Below are 19250 nucleotides of genomic sequence, written 5' to 3' on the forward strand. Positions count from 1 at the left end.
TATGGAGCGCCCATCGCTCTACTGCCACATTCAAGATGGCGGCGACTTAACGTAGGACTCAGCGGCCAGTGAGCTGTCTACATATTCATGGTTGCAGCTACCGCTAACTACGGCCGCTAGCTAGAACTGCTAACTACGGCTGCTAACTAGAACTGCTAGCTAGAACTGCTAACTACGGCTGCTAACTAGAACTGCTAACTACGGCTGCTAACTAGAACCAGTGACAGTGATGCACATATATCGGTTTCGGCCCAAACGTTCCCATCGGTGCGTCTCTGCGGCTCTGAAGCCACTCTGGTCTCTGATATGAGCCACTGCTCCATGATACTGGGATGATGCTGGGATCAGTCATTCTGGGACTGTAACTGGACCCGGCTGGAGCAGCTGGGGCGGCCCGGCCCAGTTCGTGACTGGATCAGGAGCTTTAAACTCCTGATCCAAAGGCTTGCTCTAATAAAATATGCATTATTAATATAATTATCTGACCCGGTTCTGTGTTCTGTCTGTTCTGCAGGTGAACCTGCTGGGGCTGGACCTCCTGTCGGCTCTGGTGACCCGGCTCCAGGACCGGTTCAGAACCCACATCGGAACGGGTGAGTCTCTCTGCTGCGGCGCCGCTGTTGGTTCTGACCCGTGTCTAGCCAGTTCTGCTTCTGTTCCAGTTCTGCCGAGCCTGATGGACCGGCTGGGAGACGCCAGGGACCAGGTGAGGGAGCAGGACCAGGTTCTGCTGCTGAAGATCATGGAGCAGGCCGCCTCCCCTCAGGTAGTCCAGACCCGGTCCGGTTCCCCCTGCCGGCACCAGCCCGGATGCGTCCGGACAGGGAGCGGTTCTGTTGGACGGCTGTTCTGGTTAAACTGGGAATTGAATCTGGAGAAAAGTTCTAATAAACTTCTCAGAACCTTTGAACCCAGTTTGGTTCTGATGGATTGATGACAGGAAGTTAGGTTAGAGAGAAAGAGGAAGCCATGACATAGCAAGAATGGAGCCCTAACAGAACCGAGCCCTAACAGAACCGAGCCCTAACAGACCCGTCTGTGTCTGGTTCTGCTGGTTCTGCTGGAGTTCAGTGCTGACCTGTGGTTCTGGTTCTAGTACGTCTGGGACCGGATGCTGGGAGGCTTCAAGCATAAGAACAACCGGACCAGAGAGGGAGTGTGCCTATGTCTCATCGCCACGCTGAACACGTGAGCAGAACCAGAACCAGAACCAGAACCACAACCTGAGGAACGCACCAGGCCCAACTTGTTTCTGTTCCAGGTCCGGAGCCCAAGGCCTGACGCTGAGCAAGATCGTCCCGCACATCTGCAGCCTGCTGGGGGACCCCACGGCCCAGGTGACATCATCACTGACATCATCACTGACATCATCAGATAGCTTGAATTCACACCACATGATTTATGATGACATCATAAATGGCGTTTGCAGCCTTACAAACGTACAGAAGACCAGATGCTAACCGGTTTCCTTTCCATATATGCTAAGCTACATGAATGTGGGGCATCCTTCTTCATAATGTGATGTTTGATATGTTTCTAATCACTCGTTTCTTCATCATCCTCAGCTTCTGACCACAGGAAGTTACTTTGTGAATTTGTTACCGTGGAAACAGCGAACCTGATGGAGCGCAGGTGTTTCCGTTACTCTCCTCCATCAGGAAGTTTTGGTTCGATGCTTGGCAGCAGCAGACCAAAGAGTGGGATCCAGTGGATCCTGGTTCTGTCTCAGGTCCAGAACTCTGATTCTGACCCGATCTCTGGTTCTGCAGGTCCGGGACGGCGCCATGAGCTGCCTGGTGGAGATCTACCGCCATGTTGGGGAGCGGGTGAGGCTGGACCTCAGCAAGAAGGGCCTTCCCCAGTCACGGTACGGAAGGCCGCCGGCCGGGTCGCCATCTGGTCCGGTCCGCTCTATGGCCTGCTCTGAGGCCGGGGCTCCCCCTGGTGGGGTCGATGCGCACTGCAGCAGCCATAAAGAATGGTTTTTATCTTATGCCGTTTAGTTTCTGGTTTTCATCTTTAGATTTTCAGAATCTTTACTTATTTTCAAGCTGCTTCAGGACCCAAAAGTTCACCAGGTTTGATTCTGAAAGTTCAGCATTTTTTGGCTTTTATGAGGCAAAACAACACAAAGAAAAATGATAAAAATCTTAAAGGTGTGTTTTGCATTTAATAGATGAATGGCAGGATTAGGGTTAAGTTATGCTGCATTCAGATATTTCTTCGTAAACTAGTTTAAATGATGAATCGTCTTCATTCTGCTCCATGATGGTCGTCGCCATTAGGAGAGAGACGCGATCGATCTGATCCGTCTCGCTCCTCTTCCTCAGGTTGAACGTCATCTTCAGCAGGTTTGATGAAGTCCAGAGATCCGGGAACATGATGCCGTCTTCTGGTTCTGGTGAGTTCCTGTCTGCGTTGCCGGTTCTGGTTCTCAGATGGAGGAAGAGAAGAGAAGAGGGATGGGTTGCCCCTAGCAACGGGTTTCTGGGCTCAGTGAACCCGGCACCAGCACAGCGGCGGGTCCAACAGCCTCAGCGCTGGATTGGACCGAACCTCTAAAGGGCTCTGGTCCAGCTGAGCTCGCAGGGAGAATGATGGGAGCATTTATCTGTGAACAAACGACAATATCTCACTCAGGAAGTAGCAAGCCAGCCAATCAGAGAGGTTTCCGCCAGCCAATCAGAGAGAGGTTTCCGTCAGCCAATCAGAGAGAGGTTTCCGCCAGCCAATCAGAGAGAGGTTTCCGTCAGCCAATCAGAGAGGTTTCCGTCAGCCAATCAGAGAGAGGTTTCCGCCAGCCAATCAGAGAGAGGTTTCCGTCAGCCAATCAGAGAGAGGTTTCCGCCAGCCAATCAGAGAGAGGTTTCCGCCAGCCAATCAGAGAGAGGTTTCCGTCAGCCAATCAGAGAGAGGTTTCCGTCAGCCAATCAGAGAGAGGTTTCCGTCAGCCAATCACAGCAGTTCTTGTAAACGCTGTATTTGCTGAACAAAGAAGTAGCTACTAAACAAAACACTTTACGAAACCAGAAAATAAATATAATAGTTTAATTTTCTACTCCAGAATCATAGCTAAGCATATAACTATGCTGGGTCATCAAATTCCATTCTAGCTGATATTTCTTTTCATTTTCCTTTGAAATGTGACCAGCATCTTGTGTTCAGATCCACTGGCTGATTATTTCTTTACCACCCTGATTTATTTTCATTGTATTTTTGGTGTTTGCCTTTAAAACTATATAGTTGGTCTTTTAGTATTGTCAACAATGCTGAGTCATGTTCTACATTTTTACAACTTTGAACATTTTAACCTGAAACACGCTGGTTTCAATCAGAGCAAGAAGTCAGGCGACCTCAGAATAACCAGCCTCACCCATAAACAGACTGCGGCCTCCTTACCAGGAGTCTTTAACCTCCAGCAGCATCGGTCCAGTCACTGCTGCTGCTTCATCATCATCATTACACACAGAGGAGGCCTTAGCTTACACACACACACACACACACACACACACACACACACACACACACACACACACACACACACACACACACGTGCTGGTGCTCCCATCAGACGGAGCGCAGGAGTCGGAGTCATGCTGACGTGTTCCCATGAGAACAGCAGCTCTTCTCTCTGTTGCTGTCCTGGTGGCACCGGTTCCACTGGTTCCACTGGTTCTGCTGGTTCCAATTAGAGATGTGCCGATCAGGTTTTTTCCCGCCGATACCAATCACCCATGAGGGCCGATCACCGATACCGATCACATAATTATTATTTATTTTTTAATCATAAACACTACCGGTTACATTATGTGGAAAAAGGAGCCATGAATTCACCTCAATTTAGACAAAAACTTGTTTTAAATAACTTTTTCCAAGAAGAAAACGAAACAAAACAGGCATTGTGCAAATTGTCCTGCTATCAGTAAAACTATCTTTAACAGACTGATAACATATGGAGGCTCTGAAGAGGCTAAATTATGCAAAGAGCCAAAATAAAACCTCAACATTGCCAAAAGATTAAAGTATAAAACTTAACATTCAAAGGCAAATACAGGATCCATTACAATAAACAATCCAGAGTTACTGAATGAAACCTTCCTGTTAGCATGGCGGCTAGCTGATTACTGCTAGCTCTGATTGGCTGTTTCTGACTGAGCGGAGTAATTATGCAGAGCAGGGAGGAGATCCATTATTTTTTTAGAGATTATCTGTCTCATGTTAGGACAGCGAAAGTTTTAATACGTATGTAAAATGTATTTTTTAGGTTAGATGCTGCTGCTTTAAGCAGAGGTTCGGTGTGAGAGTCACTACCAGGTGGAGCAGAAGCGGCGCTCCGTCTGTGAAATATTACTACCTGTAGCGTAGCAGCGGTTCAACAGCGAGAGCAGAACCAGCGTCTTACATCGCAGCTCCAAGACTTAAATCATTTAGCGGGTTATTTGTTTAGCTTTCTGACCGTCATGCTAATCCAGGTGAGTGTTTGTAGCTGTGCTGCTTTACCTGCTATCTGATCCTCCATGTCTTTTTTACTGCAGTGAGCCTCGATGTTACCAAACTCCGTCAAGTATGTCATTGTTTTTATGCCGTATTAGCTTCGTTGTGTTGATGCATTTTGACCTGCTTCAATTTTCCGCCGCAACACGAAAACGTCCCCATTCACTCAGTGCGTCATAGTTAAAGTTCCACATCACTTAGGATTTGTTGCTGCGCGTTGGCAGAGTGAAGGAAAGAGGAGACCAGCTGCACAGGCAGGCTGAGAAATGAGATGCAGGTGATCGGCAACAAGAGCCAATGATCACCGATCACCGATCAGACACTTTTTCACTAGTTCACACTAGTTCCAATGGTTCCGCTGGTTCTGCCCTTTCCACTGGTACCGCTGGTTCTGGTTCCACTGGTTCCGTTGGTTCTGGTTCTGCTGGTTTCACTGGTTCTGCTGCTTGTGGTCCATTTTCTCGCTCTGGCTGGTGCCGGGTCAACAGGCTGCTGGACCGGGCCGGTTCGGTCCGGTTGTGGTTAGATCCGGTCTGCTTCATCGGCCTCTGCTGAGCCACTGCTTCTTCATCTGCAGATAAAAACTTTGAGGATGAAGAGTCTGTGGACGGAGGCCGGTCCTCTTCATCGTCCTCCTCCAAGGCGCCTCCTAGTGGAAGGAGGGCGGTGGCGAGCTCTGTGAGAAGACCCAGCTCTGCTTCGTCCACCAAGTCCACAGGTGAGGGACCCATCCAGCGGGGCGGACGTCCCCGTCTGTCCGTCCTGCTGACTGTCTCTGCTCGTGTCTTCCTGTGCTGAAGGAAAGGAGGCGGCTGCTGGAGCCGTTGATGAAGACGACTTTGTGAAGGCGTTTGAGGACGTCCCGGCAGTCCAGGTGCGTCCAGTTCTGATCGGCTCCATGATAAATCCCCCAACTGGACCTGAAATTGTTTCAGAAATGATGGAACAATTTATTAACAATAAAAAATCATTTTGCTGTTTGAAGACCATTTGCGACTAACATAATGATATCTGCAAATAATGCAAGTCGATCATCTCATAGGTCAGGGAAACCTCAGGTGTGATGTCATCAGATGTTGACAGGGATGTAAATAAACAGGAAGTAGCGGATGCTAACTAGCGTGGACCAGGAAGATTCTCGTCCCCAAACTGGAGGTCCAGTGCCTCTCAGACCCACCAGCAGATGGCAGCATTCGCTACGTCAGTCCGTTTCCTCTTAGTGTCTTTAAAACATGTTGATGAAAACATGCCTTGGGACAAGAAGGTGCGCCTGGGAAGTACCTGAGGTCAGAGGTCACTCCAGAGTCTAGAACAGTGGTTCTTAACCTGGGTTCAGTCGAACCCCAGGGGTTCGATGAGTCGGTCTCAGGGGTTCGGCGGAGCCTCTGCCGACCGCGGAGGTAAAGACACACTTGTGTAAAGTCGTGATGACGCCCCGCTTTGCCATCACTTGCTGCAGAGGATCACGTTACATTGGTTAGCCAATCAGAGGATCACGTTACATTGGTTAGCCAATCAGAGGATCACGTTACATTGCTTAGCCAATCAGAGGATCACGTTACATTGGTTAGCCAATCAGAGGATCACGTTACATTGCTTAGCCAATCAGAGGATCACGTTACATTGGTTAGCCAATCAGAGGATCACGTTACATTGGTTAGCCAATCAGAGGATCACGTTACATTGGTTAGCCAATCAGAGGATCACGTTACATTGGTTAGCCAATCAGAGGATCACGTTACATTGCTTAGCCAATCAGAGGATCACGTTACATTGGTTAGCCAATCAGAGGATCACGTTACATTGGTTAGCCAATCAGAGGATCACGTTACATTAGTTAGCCAATCAGAGGATCACGTTACATTGGTTAGCCAATCAGAGGATCAGGTTACATTGCTTAGCCAATCAGAGGATCACGTTACATTGCTTAGCCAATCAGAGGATCACGTTACATTGGTTAGCCAATCAGAGGATCACGTTACATTGGTTAGCCAATCAGAGGATCAGGTTACATTGCTGAGCCAATCAGAGGATCACGTTACATTGCTTAGCCAATCAGAGGATCAGGTTACATTGCTGAGCCAATCAGAGGATCAGGTTACATTGCTTAGCCAATCAGAGGATCACGTTACATTGGTTAGCCAATCAGAGGATCACGTTACATTGGTTAGCCAATCAGAGGATCAGGTTACATTGCTTAGCCAATCAGAGGATCAGGTTACATTGCTTAGCCAATCAGAGGATCACGTTACATTGCTTAGCCAATCAGAGCTGCGGAGGAGCCCTGATTGAAGGAGATCCACTCTCAGCATGGATTTGAACTTTTGTCTTTAATTACTTCAGCAAAACTCACCGTTTTTACCAAATTCTATAGTCTAAATCTGCATCTTTTCGGGGTTGCTACTGCCTCTAGTGGTGAGGGGGTGGTAACACAGCTAATATAATTACATTACTAAATCTGAATACCGCAAAGTATTTTGTGTGTCCATGGGGGGAGTTGGAATAAGAAGGGTTCGCTGAATGCGCATATGCAACTAGGGGGTTCGGTACCTCATAAAAGGTTAAGAACCACTGGTCTAGAAGGAGATGGGTCGGCAGAGGTCGATGCGTGGAAGTGAAAACTTTGGCAGGAGAGCCGCTCTGACTGGGTTGTGCTTGGTGTGCAGTTCTACTCCAACAGGGAGCTGGAGGACCAGCTGACCAAGATCCGAGAGGTTCTGTCTGACGACAAACACGACTGGGAGCAGCGCGTGGTGGCGGTATGTCCTCCGACCTCCGCCAGGCCGCCCACCGATGAGCCCGGCTGACTCTTGTGTTCTGTTGCAGCTCAAGAAGGTCCGTTCTCTTGTCCTGGCCGGAGCGCTGGACCACGAAGGCTTCCCGCACCAGCTGCGGCTGCTGGAAGCGCCGCTGAAGCTGTCGGCCAAAGACCTGCGCTCCCAGGTGGTCCGAGAAGCCTGCATCACGCTGGGGTGAGACGCTGCTAAAACGCCTCTGGCCCTTTAAGAGCCTGTTAAAATGCCTCTGGCCCTTTAAGAAGGCGTTAAAATGCCTCTGGCCCTTTAAGAACCCGTTAAAACGCCTCTGGCCCTTTAAGAACCTGTTAAAACGCCTCTGGCCCTTTAAGAACTCGTTAAAACGCCTCTGGCCCTTTAAGAACTCGTTAAAACAACTCTGGCCCTTTAAGAAGACGTTAAAATGCCTCTGGCCCTTTAAGAACCCGTTAAAACGCCTCTGGCCCTTTAAGAACCCGTTAAAACGCCTCTGGCCCTTTAAGAACCCGTTAAAATGACTCTGGCCCTTTAAGAACCCGTTAAAACGCCTCTGGCCCTTTAAGAACCCGTTAAAACGCCTCTGGCCCTTTAAGAAGACGTTAAAATGCCTCTGGCCCTTTAAGAACCCGTTAAAACGCCTCTGGCCCTTTAAGAACCCGTTAAAACGACTCTGGCCCTTTAAGAAGACGTTAAAAGGCCTCTGGCCCTTTAAGAACCCGTTAAAACGCCTCTGGCCCTTTAAGAACCTGTTAAAACGCCTCTGGCCCTTTAATAACCTGTTAAAACGCCTCTGGCCCTTTAAGAACCCATTAAAACGCCTCTGGCCCTTTAAGATCTCATTAAAACGCCTCTGGCCCTTTAAGAACTCGTTAAAACGCCTCTGGCCCTTGAAGAAGACGTTAAAATGCCTCTGGCCCTTTAAGAACCTGTTAAAATACCTCTGGCCCTTTAAGAACCTGTTAAAACGCCTCTGGCCCTTTAAGAAGACGTTAAAATGCCTCTGGCCCTTTAAGAACCCGTTAAAACGCCTCTGGCCCTTTAAGAACCTGTTAAAACGCCTCTGGCCCTTTAAGAACCCGTTAAAACGCCTCTGGCCCTTTAAGAACCTGTTAAAACGCCTCTGGCCCTTTAAGAACCCGTTAAAACGCCTCTGGCCCTTTAAGAAGACGTTAAAATACCTCTGGCCCTTTAAGAATCCGTTAAAACGCCTCTGGCCCTTTAAGAACCTGTTAAAATGCCTCTGGCCCTTTAAGAACCCGTTAAAACGCCTCTGGCCCTTTAAGAACCTGTTAAAATACCTCTGGCCCTTTAAGAACCCGTTAAAACGCCTCTGGCCCTTTAAGAAGACGTTAAAACGCCTCTGGCCCTTTAAGAACCCGTTAAAACGCCTCTGGCCCTTTAAGAAGACGTTAAAACGACTCTGGCCCTTTAAGAAGACGTTAAAACGCCTCTGGCCCTTTAAGAACCTGTTAAAACACCTCTGGCCCTTTAAGAAGACGTTAAAATGCCTCTGGCCCTTTAAGAACCCGTTAAAACGCCTCTGGCCCTTTAAGAACCCGTTAAAACGCCTCTGGCCCTTTAAGAAGACGTTAAAACGCCTCTGGCCCTTTAAGGAACCCGTTAAAACGCCTCTGGCCCTTTAAGAACCCGTTAAAACGCCTCTGGCCCTTTAAGAAGACGTTAAAACGACTCTGGCCCTTTAAGAAGACGTTAAAACGCCTCTGGCCCTTTAAGAACCCGTTAAAATGCCTCTGGCCCTTTAAGAAGACGTAAAAACGCCTCTGGCCCTTTAAGAACCCGTTAAAACGCCTCTGGCCCTTTAAGAACCCGTTAAAACGCCTCTGGCCCTTTAAGAAGACGTTAAAACGACTCTGGCCCTTTAAGAAGACGTTAAAACGCCTCTGGCCCTTTAAGGAACCCGTTAAAACGCCTCTGGCCCTTTAAGGAACCCGTTAAAACGCCTCTGGCCCTTTAAGAACCCGTTAAAACGCCTCTGGCCCTTTAAGAACCCGTTAAAATGACTCTGGCCCTTTAAGAACCCGTTAAAATGACTCTGGCCCTTTAAGAACCCGTTAAAATGACTCTGGCCCTTTAAGAACCCGTTAAAACGCCTCTGGCCCTTTAAGAACCCGTTAAAATGACTCTGGCCCTTTAAGAACCCGTTAAAACGCCTCTGGCCCTTTAAGAACCCGTTAAAACGCCTCTGGCCCTTTAAGACCCCGTTAAAACGCCTCTGGCCCTTTAAGAAGACGTTAAAACGACTCTGGCCCTTTAAGAAGACGTTAAAACGCCTCTGGCCCTTTAAGGAACCCGTTAAAACGCCTCTGGCCCTTTAAGGAACCCGTTAAAACGCCTCTGGCCCTTTAAGAACCCGTTAAAACGCCTCTGGCCCTTTAAGAACCCGTTAAAATGACTCTGGCCCTTTAAGAACCCGTTAAAACGCCTCTGGCCCTTTAAGAACCCGTTAAAATGACTCTGGCCCTTTAAGAACCCGTTAAAATGACTCTGGCCCTTTAAGAACCCGTTAAAACGCCTCTGGCCCTTTAAGAACCCGTTAAAATGACTCTGGCCCTTTAAGAAGACGTTAAAACGCCTCTGGCCCTTTAAGGAACCCGTTAAAACGCCTCTGGCCCTTTAAGGAACCCGTTAAAACGCCTCTGGCCCTTTAAGAACCCGTTAAAACGCCTCTGGCCCTTTAAGAACCCGTTAAAATGACTCTGGCCCTTTAAGAACCCGTTAAAATGACTCTGGCCCTTTAAGAACCCGTTAAAATGACTCTGGCCCTTTAAGAACCCGTTAAAACGCCTCTGGCCCTTTAAGAACCCGTTAAAATGACTCTGGCCCTTTAAGAACCCGTTAAAACGCCTCTGGCCCTTTAAGAACCCGTTAAAACGCCTCTGGCCCTTTAAGACCCCGTTAAAACGCCTCTGGCCCTTTAAGAAGACGTTAAAACGACTCTGGCCCTTTAAGAAGACGTTAAAACGCCTCTGGCCCTTTAAGGAACCCGTTAAAACGCCTCTGGCCCTTTAAGGAACCCGTTAAAACGCCTCTGGCCCTTTAAGAACCCGTTAAAACGCCTCTGGCCCTTTAAGAACCCGTTAAAATGACTCTGGCCCTTTAAGAACCCGTTAAAACGCCTCTGGCCCTTTAAGAACCCGTTAAAATGACTCTGGCCCTTTAAGAACCCGTTAAAATGACTCTGGCCCTTTAAGAACCCGTTAAAACGCCTCTGGCCCTTTAAGAACCCGTTAAAATGACTCTGGCCCTTTAAGAACCCGTTAAAACGCCTCTGGCCCTTTAAGAACCCGTTAAAATGACTCTGGCCCTTTAAGAACCCGTTAAAACGCCTCTGGCCCTTTAAGAACCCGTTAAAACGCCTCTGGCCCTTTAAGAAGACGTTAAAACGACTCTGGCCCTTTAAGAAGACGTTAAAACGCCTCTGGCCCTTTAAGAACCCGTTAAAATGCCTCTGGCCCTTTAAGAAGACGTAAAAACGCCTCTGGCCCTTTAAGAACCCGTTAAAACGCCTCTGGCCCTTTAAGAACCCGTTAAAACGCCTCTGGCCCTTTAAGAAGACGTTAAAACGACTCTGGCCCTTTAAGAAGACGTTAAAACGCCTCTGGCCCTTTAAGGAACCCGTTAAAACGCCTCTGGCCCTTTAAGGAACCCGTTAAAACGCCTCTGGCCCTTTAAGAACCCGTTAAAACGCCTCTGGCCCTTTAAGAACCCGTTAAAATGACTCTGGCCCTTTAAGAACCCGTTAAAATGACTCTGGCCCTTTAAGAACCCGTTAAAATGACTCTGGCCCTTTAAGAACCCGTTAAAACGCCTCTGGCCCTTTAAGAACCCGTTAAAATGACTCTGGCCCTTTAAGAACCCGTTAAAACGCCTCTGGCCCTTTAAGAACCCGTTAAAACGCCTCTGGCCCTTTAAGACCCCGTTAAAACGCCTCTGGCCCTTTAAGAAGACGTTAAAACGACTCTGGCCCTTTAAGAAGACGTTAAAACGCCTCTGGCCCTTTAAGGAACCCGTTAAAACGCCTCTGGCCCTTTAAGGAACCCGTTAAAACGCCTCTGGCCCTTTAAGAACCCGTTAAAACGCCTCTGGCCCTTTAAGAACCCGTTAAAATGACTCTGGCCCTTTAAGAACCCGTTAAAATGACTCTGGCCCTTTAAGAACCCGTTAAAATGACTCTGGCCCTTTAAGAACCCGTTAAAACGCCTCTGGCCCTTTAAGAACCCGTTAAAATGACTCTGGCCCTTTAAGAACCCGTTAAAACGCCTCTGGCCCTTTAAGAACCCGTTAAAATGACTCTGGCCCTTTAAGAACCCGTTAAAACGCCTCTGGCCCTTTAAGAACCCGTTAAAATGACTCTGGCCCTTTAAGAACCCGTTAAAATGACTCTGGCCCTTTAAGAACCCGTTAAAACGCCTCTGGCCCTTTAAGAACCCGTTAAAACGCCTCTGGCCCTTTAAGAACCCGTTAAAATGACTCTGGCCCTTTAAGAACCCGTTAAAACGCCTCTGGCCCTTTAAGAAGGCCTCGCTGCAGGAGGCCTCTGATTAATGGTCCTCAGGCGTCATTAATTCCCTCCTGATTGCCTTCCTGGCAGCTCTGACATTAACCGGGTCTGGAACTGATTAGGTTTCTGTTTGCTTCAGAACCGGTTCTGCCTGGCTGTGAAACTTCGATCCATCACCCAGATTCTAATTGAACCCAGATGAGGTGGAACCGAGCAGGTCTGCAGCTAAAGAGCAGCTGCTTGATGAATGAATCAGAGCTAAATGGGTTCTGGTACCACCTGAGGCCGTCACAGGCCGGACCGAACCGAACCAGCTTTTCAGGCCTGAGCTTTCAGAGCACAGCCTGAATTGAGGAACCAAAGAAACGTTCAATAAGCAGATGGCCTGGAACCAGAATGAGCTCCTCAACTGGTCTGCTGGTTCTCTGGTTTCTGGTTCCTCCAACACTGTTCTGCAGCAGTGGGTCGGCCGGTACCGTCCAGCTTGTCCCAGATGGACAGAAAGGAGCCGGGTCTTTAACCTCGTCTCCGTGTCCACCAGACATCTGTCCTCCGTCCTGCGGAACAAGTTTGACCACGGAGCGGAGAGCGTGATGCCAACTCTGCTCAACCTGGTACCAAACAGCGCCAAGGTCATGGCCACGTCCGGAATGGCCGCCATCCGCCTCATCCTCAGGGTGAGACTCCGCCCCAGTGGGACGTCTCAGTCCTTTCAAGGGACGTGGACACTAACACCTGTGGTTCTCTTCCAGCACACCCACTACCCTCGCCTCATCCCCATCATCACCAGCAACTGCAGCTCCAAGTCTGTGGCTGTCAGGAGGTAAGAGCTTCTCCGTGGCCTGTCCCTGGTAGCCATGGAAACCAGGCGAAAGTTTCCATGGATACCAGGGACAGAGTTTAAAATAGGAGGAATGGCTTTTCAGTCTTACTGGAAGCTTCATTCAGACACCAACTTCAGCTCCTGGTGGCGTCAGGCTGCAGTAAGCAGAGCATCCATCAATGTGTCTGAGGTATACAGAGTTCAACCATCGTAATGATTCCTTTGAAGAAGAAAGTACAAGTCACAGGCGTGCTAGCTGTTAGCATGTACTAGCTGCTAATGCTAGCATAGCTGTGTTGCTGCAGGGCAGAGGAATAAGAGTAATCCAGGGACTGACCAGCCTAGACATGCTAGTCATTAGCCTCTGCGAAGCTAACGCTAGGGAGTAATGAGCTTCTCATTGGCCCTCGCGGTTGCTCAGCTACGCGCTCTTTAAAATCAAAGGACCAAACGCTATGATGTCACAAACATTCAGGTGCAACGCGGCATGCTAGCTGTTAGCATATACTAGCTGCTAATGCTAGCATAGCTGTGTTACTGGAGAGCAGAGTGGTCACAAACATCTGTAGCCGTCAGCAGTAAGAACATTGTATGATTCTGCTCTCATTGCTGCTAACTCTCATTCATCTTATGTGTCTGCGGTGAAGATAAAAGGAAGTTACGTTTTAGAAATTTTGAGCAAGACTATAGTCTGGAACTGGTCCAACATGGCCGCTCTGCTCTTCTCTTCTTCTGTGCCAACAGGCGCTGCTATGAGTTCCTGGACCTCCTGCTGCAGGAGTGGCACACGTCGACCCTGGAGAGGTGAGTTCTGCCTCGGCTACGGGACCAGGGCTGCATGGATGGGGGAGAGGAAGGGGGTCTGATTGAGGGGAGGGGGGAGCTTGTACCGCCCCCTCCCCTCCCTCCCATGGTGACATTTGAGGCGGCTAGGCGTCGGCTCGCTAAGCTCCTGATGAGCCGAGGTGATTGATGGATGCCGGGTGAGTCTTCATCATCTTCCAGGCGCGAGGCGGCTTCCACTCCTGTTACCATGGCCACGGGAGGGGAGGCATTAAAAGCGGGAGGGAACCCCAGGGAGCGAGCTCATTCCTCGAGTGTCGCCGTGGGAACCAGCAGCGCTCGTCTCCCTGTCCTCATGTTTCCGTCTCGCCCCAGACACGTGGCCGTCCTCACTGAGACTGTCCGGAAGGGAATCCACGATGCCGACTCCGAGGCCCGCTCCATCGCCAGGAAGTACGCGTCTCCGCCTCATACTGCGATGCCGGCGGCGGGAGCGGCTTCCGACTCACCTGTCTGTCCCGTTGCAGGTGCTACTGGGGTTTCCATGGCCACTACAGCCGGGAGGCGGAGCTTCTGTTCCAGGCGCTGGAGGCCACCTATCAGAAGGCGCTGCAGTCGCACCTGAAGAGCTCCGACAGCGTCGTGTCGCTGCCGCAGTCCGACCGCTCCTCCTCATCCTCGCAGGAGAGCCTCAAGTAAGACCGGCGGTTCTGGTTCTGGTTCTGGTTCTGGTTCTGGTTCTGCTAGCCTTCCTGCAGGATGACTCCAAACGTTCTCTGCTTTGTTCCAGCCGACCTCTGTCTGTGAAGAGCGTCATCGGAGGCAGCATCACCAGAAGTAAGTGTGTTTGGGCCGAGCCCGTCCAGAACCGTGTCGGGTCCAGCGGGCTCCGGTCCAGTGTCTCCTGTCTGTCCCCGTCCAGGTAAGCTGGCGGGCTCCAGGGCGTCGGCCGCGCCGGGCTCCCTGCAGCGTTCCCGTAGCGACATCGACGTCAACGCCGCCTCCAGCGCCAGGTCCCGCCTGGGAGGCGTCCCGGCCTCCTCGCCGTTCGGCGGCGCTGCCGCCCTGCCCCCGGGGTCCTACGCCTCGCTAGGTAAACCCGTCCTGCTGTGCAAAAGTAACGGGTCGGACTGACTGACTGATTTAAAGGTTTCCCAGAGGATGGATCGCTCACATTTATTCCAAACTGGTCATTATTTCAGTAATCGATTATTCTGACTATTGATTCCAATGATTAATTGATTATTCTGACAGTTCATAAGACAATTATTTGAGATGATTAATCCGATAAAAAACTGTTTTTTCTTTTAACCCCTTAAGCCAAGTGCACTGGAAATACAGTAAAAGATGGAAATAAATAATTTAACTCTTTATTTAAATCAGAAAATTCGTGAATGTTTGATCATCTGCAGCTGAAAATCAGAACCGCTCAGGCCGACCTGAACATCGGCTCAGCGACCGGCTGATCTGGAAATCAGTTATTGATTAATAGCTGATTAATAGGAGACTTTTCCAGAACCGAGTGAAGCTAAAGCTGCTGCTAGAGGACTTTGGTTGGAACAGATTTACACAGAATGTTTTATCTTAAATACAAAATGTTTGTATTGTTTGTCCAGGTTTGGTTTAATTACGGCTCCGACTGTTTAGTCAGTTGATAATTATTTCAACAATCGATTAATCGGTTGTTGAAATTCATGATGCCGCTCAGAGCGAGTACAGCATGAGCCGAAGTGTTCTGACCTTTGACCCTGGACAGCGTTCTTGTCAGTAGGATGGTCTGATCAGGGCTGGGCCAGTGATTAGTTTTAGTCCTTAATCAAAGACTACATCTTTGGACAGTCTGTTGTTTTTCTCTCTCCTTTGTCCTTCTTGGGCTTCCGTAGTGCAGGGTTATGTCAGCCCAAGGCGGCCATCTTGTTTTGCAGGAAGGGAGGATTGAAAGGAAAGTTTGGAAAATAATTAAAGTCCACCTGGCTGCAGTGAAGGGGCGGGACGGACCGCCGTCAGTCAGACCTTATTTGGAAATGGGACCATTGCACTCCGGAAGTGAAGGGGGCGCTATTTCCTATATTATCTGTGGCCCCCCGTTTTTATTTTCTTATGAAATCTGTGATATATCTTCATCTTTAGGAAGGATTTTCACTCTCAGTATGTATTTGGACTTCTCTCTTTTATTCACTTCAGCGCAGCTCACAGTTTTTAACTTTAGCATGACGATGCTAACAGAACTAATGTAATTACATCACTAATTGAGAATAGCACAAAGTCTTTTATTTACTATTAATTCCGGCATTACTGGCACCGTAAAAGATAAATTCTCTAATAAAACACCATAACTTTTTATTTTCTTAACGATGTAGAGCTAATTAAATGACCTGAACAAGACATTTATACATTATAATAGCTTTATATCTCCATCAGTTATAGGAGGAATAAAAGAAATAAGGAAACATGAAAAACAACATGATAAACTAGAATGAAAACCATTTACAATGTATCCATAAGAAACTTAATTGAGCAAAAGTCAATAACAAACAAATAAATTAGGTTCACAGAAGAAAAACATATCTGGTTGTTACAACCAGGGTTGTAAAAATTAGACAAGTAAATGGACAAGTAAAAAGTCACATTATTGCTTTTACTGTGCCATATATATTATTCTGAGAGACTTTTTGTTGGCAGAGTCTTATACATAGAAAACATAGAAAAAAAATAGATGGAAACATCATTTAATCCATGATGGAGAAATTTTCCTTCAACTCCAAAGTGATCAATAAAGCTCATTCATAGAATCACAATATCAACCATTTGTTCATGGAGTAAAAGTTGGCATGCTAAAGGTAAATATTATTTAGTTTGGTTAAGAATAATTATTGCACCATCAATAAATGACGTCTAATCGATGTTCTCAGGTACCAAACGGTAGCGCCTTGATGAGCTCAGAGGGTCAAACTGATGAATAACGAGGATGGACGCTCCCTGCTGAAATGTTTCTTTCCTTTCATGTTCTTTCAGCAAACAGTGGAGACAGAGTCTTTTTGGTTTCACCACCATTTACCTGCTGTTATACCTGCCATTCAAAGATTCTGTTGCTCATGTGAGCAAACCAGCCGAGGAGATGAAAAGTTAAAACACTCAACATCGTCTTGAACACAAGCACTAGTTGGCTAACCCAAGATCACTGGGTCTCCTTAACAGATAGTGTCTGAGAACAGTTTATAAAAATGTAGCCAGTGTTTTCAGTGTTTTGAGCTGACTGTCCAGGAACGACCCAAACCTTGTCACAGTTTCAACAGGTTGGCCCTTGAGTGAAACTGGAACCACTTTGAGGTCATTTAATGAGCTCCACCTCCTTACAAAAAATTAATAACAAAGAATAAAGAAAATTAATAACAAAGAATAAAGACGTTGTGGTAATCTGATTTAGTAATGTAATTATATTAGTTGTGCTACCACCCCCACGCCACTAGAGGCAGTAGCAGGCCCGAAAAGATGTGACTAAGGAGCAGATTTAGAAGTTCACAGAAAGCTACAGAATTTGCTAAAAACTGTGAGCTACGCTGAAGTAAATAAGAGAAAGAAGTTCAAATACATGCTGAGAGAGAAACTCCTTCCTAAAGGTGAAAATATATCACAGATTTCAAAAGAAAATGAAAAAGGGAGACCACAGATTACATGGGAAATAGCGCCCCCTTCACTTCCGGAGTGTAATAGTCTCATTTCCTAATGAGGTCTGAACTGACGGCGGTCCGTCCCGCCCCTTCCTGTTTGCTGCAACAAGGTCCTTCTCAAATAATTAGTCAATTTACATTTTTCTGAAAGAAAGAGAAAAGATACGTAAAATTTTACTTGGTCTGAAAGGATCAGAGGTTTTATTTTGAAGCCTATGGAAGCTCTGCTCCAGAGCTGAGCTGGTTCTGGTCCTGGTTCCTAATCTGGACCAGGATCAGCTATCCCAGTGGTTTACCCCTGGTTCCCCCTGGTCCTTATTGGTTCCCCCTGGTTCCTCCTGGTCCTTATTGGTTCCCCTGGTTCCTCCTGGTCCTTATTGGTTCCTCCTGGTTCCCCTGGTTCCTCCTGGTCCTTATTGGTTCCCCCTGGTTCCTCCTGGTTCCCCTGGTTCCTCCTGGTCCTTATTGGTTCCTCCTGGTTCTTCTTGGTTCCCCCTGGTTCCTCCTGGTCCTTATTGGTTCCCCCTGGTCCTTATTGGTTCCCCCTGGTTCCTCCTGGTCCTTATTGGTTCCTCCTGGTTCCCCTGGTTCCTCCTGGTCCTTATTGGTTCCTCCTGGTCCTTATTGGTTCCTCCTGGTTCCCCTGGTCCCTCCTGGTCCTTATTGGTTCCCCTGGTTCCTCCTGGTCCTTATTGGTTCCTCCTGATTCCCCCTGGTTCCTCCTGGTCCTTATTGGTTCCTCCTGGTCCTTATTGGTTCCTCCTGGTTCCCCTGGTTCCTCCTGGTCCTTATTGGTTCCTCCTGGTCCTTATTGGTTCCTCCTGGTTCCCCTGGTCCCTCCTGGTCCTTATTGGTTCCCCTGGTTCCTCCTGGTCCTTATTGGTTCCTCCTGGTTCCTCCTGGTCCTTATTGGTTCCTCCTGGTTCCCCTGGTTCCTCCTGGTCCTTATTGGTTCCTCCTGGTCCTTATTGGTTCCTCCTGGTCCTTATTGGTTCCTCCTGGTTCCCCTGGTTCCTCCTGGTCCTTATTGGTTCCTCCTGGTCCTTATTGGTTCCTCCTGGTCCTTATTGGTTCCTCCTGGTTCCCCTGGTTCCTCCTGGTCCTTATTGGTTCCTCCTGGTCCTTATTGGTTCCTCCTGGTTCCCCTGGTCCCTCCTGGTCCTTATTGGTTCCCCAGGTTCCTCCTGGTCCTTATTGGTTCCTCCTGGTTCCTCCTGGTCCTTATTGGTTCCTCCTGGTTCCCCTGGTTCCTCCTGGTCCTTATTGGTTCCTCCTGGTCCTTATTGGTTCCTCCTGGTTCCCCTGGTCCCTCCTGGTCCTTATTGGTTCCCCTGGTTCCTCCTGGTCCTTATTGGTTCCCCTGGTTCCTCCTGGTCCTTATTGGTTCCTCCTGATTCCCCCTGGTTCCTCCTGGTCCTTATTGGTTCCTCCTGGTCCTTATTGGTTCCTCCTGGTTCCCCTGGTTCCTCCTGGTCCTTATTGGTTCCTCCTGGTCCTTATTGGTTCCTCCTGGTTCCCCTGGTCCCTCCTGGTCCTTATTGGTTCCCCTGGTTCCTCCTGGTCCTTATTGGTTCCTCCTGGTTCCTCCTGGTCCTTATTGGTTCCTCCTGGTTCCCCTGGTTCCTCCTGGTCCTTATTGGTTCCTCCTGGTCCTTATTGGTTCCTCCTGGTTCCCCTGGTCCCTCCTGGTCCTTATTGGTTCCCCAGGTTCCTCCTGGTCCTTATTGGTTCCTCCTGGTTCCTCCTGGTCCTTATTGGTTCCTCCTGGTTCCCCTGGTTCCTCCTGGTCCTTATTGGTTCCTCCTGGTCCTTATTGGTTCCTCCTGGTCCTTATTGGTTCCTCCTGGTCCTTATTGGTTCCTCCTGGTTCCCCTGGTTCCTCCTGGTCCTTATTGGTTCCTCCTGGTCCTTATTAGTTCCCCCTGGTTCCTCCTGGTCCTTATTGGTTCCTCCTGGTTCCCCTGGTTCCTCCTGGTCCTTATTGGTTCCTCCTGGTCCTTATTGGTTCCTTCTGGTTCCCCTGGTTCCTCCTGGTCCTTATTGGTTCCTCCTGGTCCTTATTGGTTCCTCCTGGTTCGTCTTGGTTCCTGTGGGTCAGGTGAGCGGTTCTCCCAGTGGTTCCCAGTGATTTTAGCGTTTCTCCTGTAATTGGTGGCTTTTCTTTGCCTGGTGGATATTAATGG

The 19250-nt window shown here is 48.6% G+C and overlaps 1 protein-coding gene across 1 annotated transcript in view; it reads left to right on the forward strand.

The window, feature by feature from the left end:
- The window catches only part of clasp1a (cytoplasmic linker associated protein 1a), a 55076-nt gene that overhangs the window by 10144 nt on the left and 25682 nt on the right, over positions 1 to 19250 (forward strand). Inside the window, exons 3-19 of the mRNA XM_081604836.1 lie at positions 515 to 593; positions 663 to 766; positions 1097 to 1188; positions 1262 to 1337; positions 1770 to 1867; positions 2331 to 2401; positions 5072 to 5212; positions 5295 to 5368; positions 7161 to 7253; positions 7321 to 7466; positions 12332 to 12467; positions 12543 to 12613; positions 13358 to 13417; positions 13772 to 13849; positions 13924 to 14091; positions 14187 to 14233; positions 14319 to 14489. Of these exons, the coding sequence (XP_081460962.1) occupies positions 515 to 593; positions 663 to 766; positions 1097 to 1188; positions 1262 to 1337; positions 1770 to 1867; positions 2331 to 2401; positions 5072 to 5212; positions 5295 to 5368; positions 7161 to 7253; positions 7321 to 7466; positions 12332 to 12467; positions 12543 to 12613; positions 13358 to 13417; positions 13772 to 13849; positions 13924 to 14091; positions 14187 to 14233; positions 14319 to 14489 (1705 nt within the window). The remainder of the gene's footprint in view (positions 1 to 514; positions 594 to 662; positions 767 to 1096; positions 1189 to 1261; positions 1338 to 1769; positions 1868 to 2330; positions 2402 to 5071; positions 5213 to 5294; positions 5369 to 7160; positions 7254 to 7320; positions 7467 to 12331; positions 12468 to 12542; positions 12614 to 13357; positions 13418 to 13771; positions 13850 to 13923; positions 14092 to 14186; positions 14234 to 14318; positions 14490 to 19250) is intronic.

This window comes from Poecilia reticulata, chromosome 2 (assembly GCF_904066995.2).
Source record: "Poecilia reticulata chromosome 2, P_reticulata-male-v2, whole genome shotgun sequence".
In the NCBI taxonomy this organism is placed as follows: Eukaryota; Metazoa; Chordata; class Actinopteri; order Cyprinodontiformes; family Poeciliidae; genus Poecilia; species Poecilia reticulata.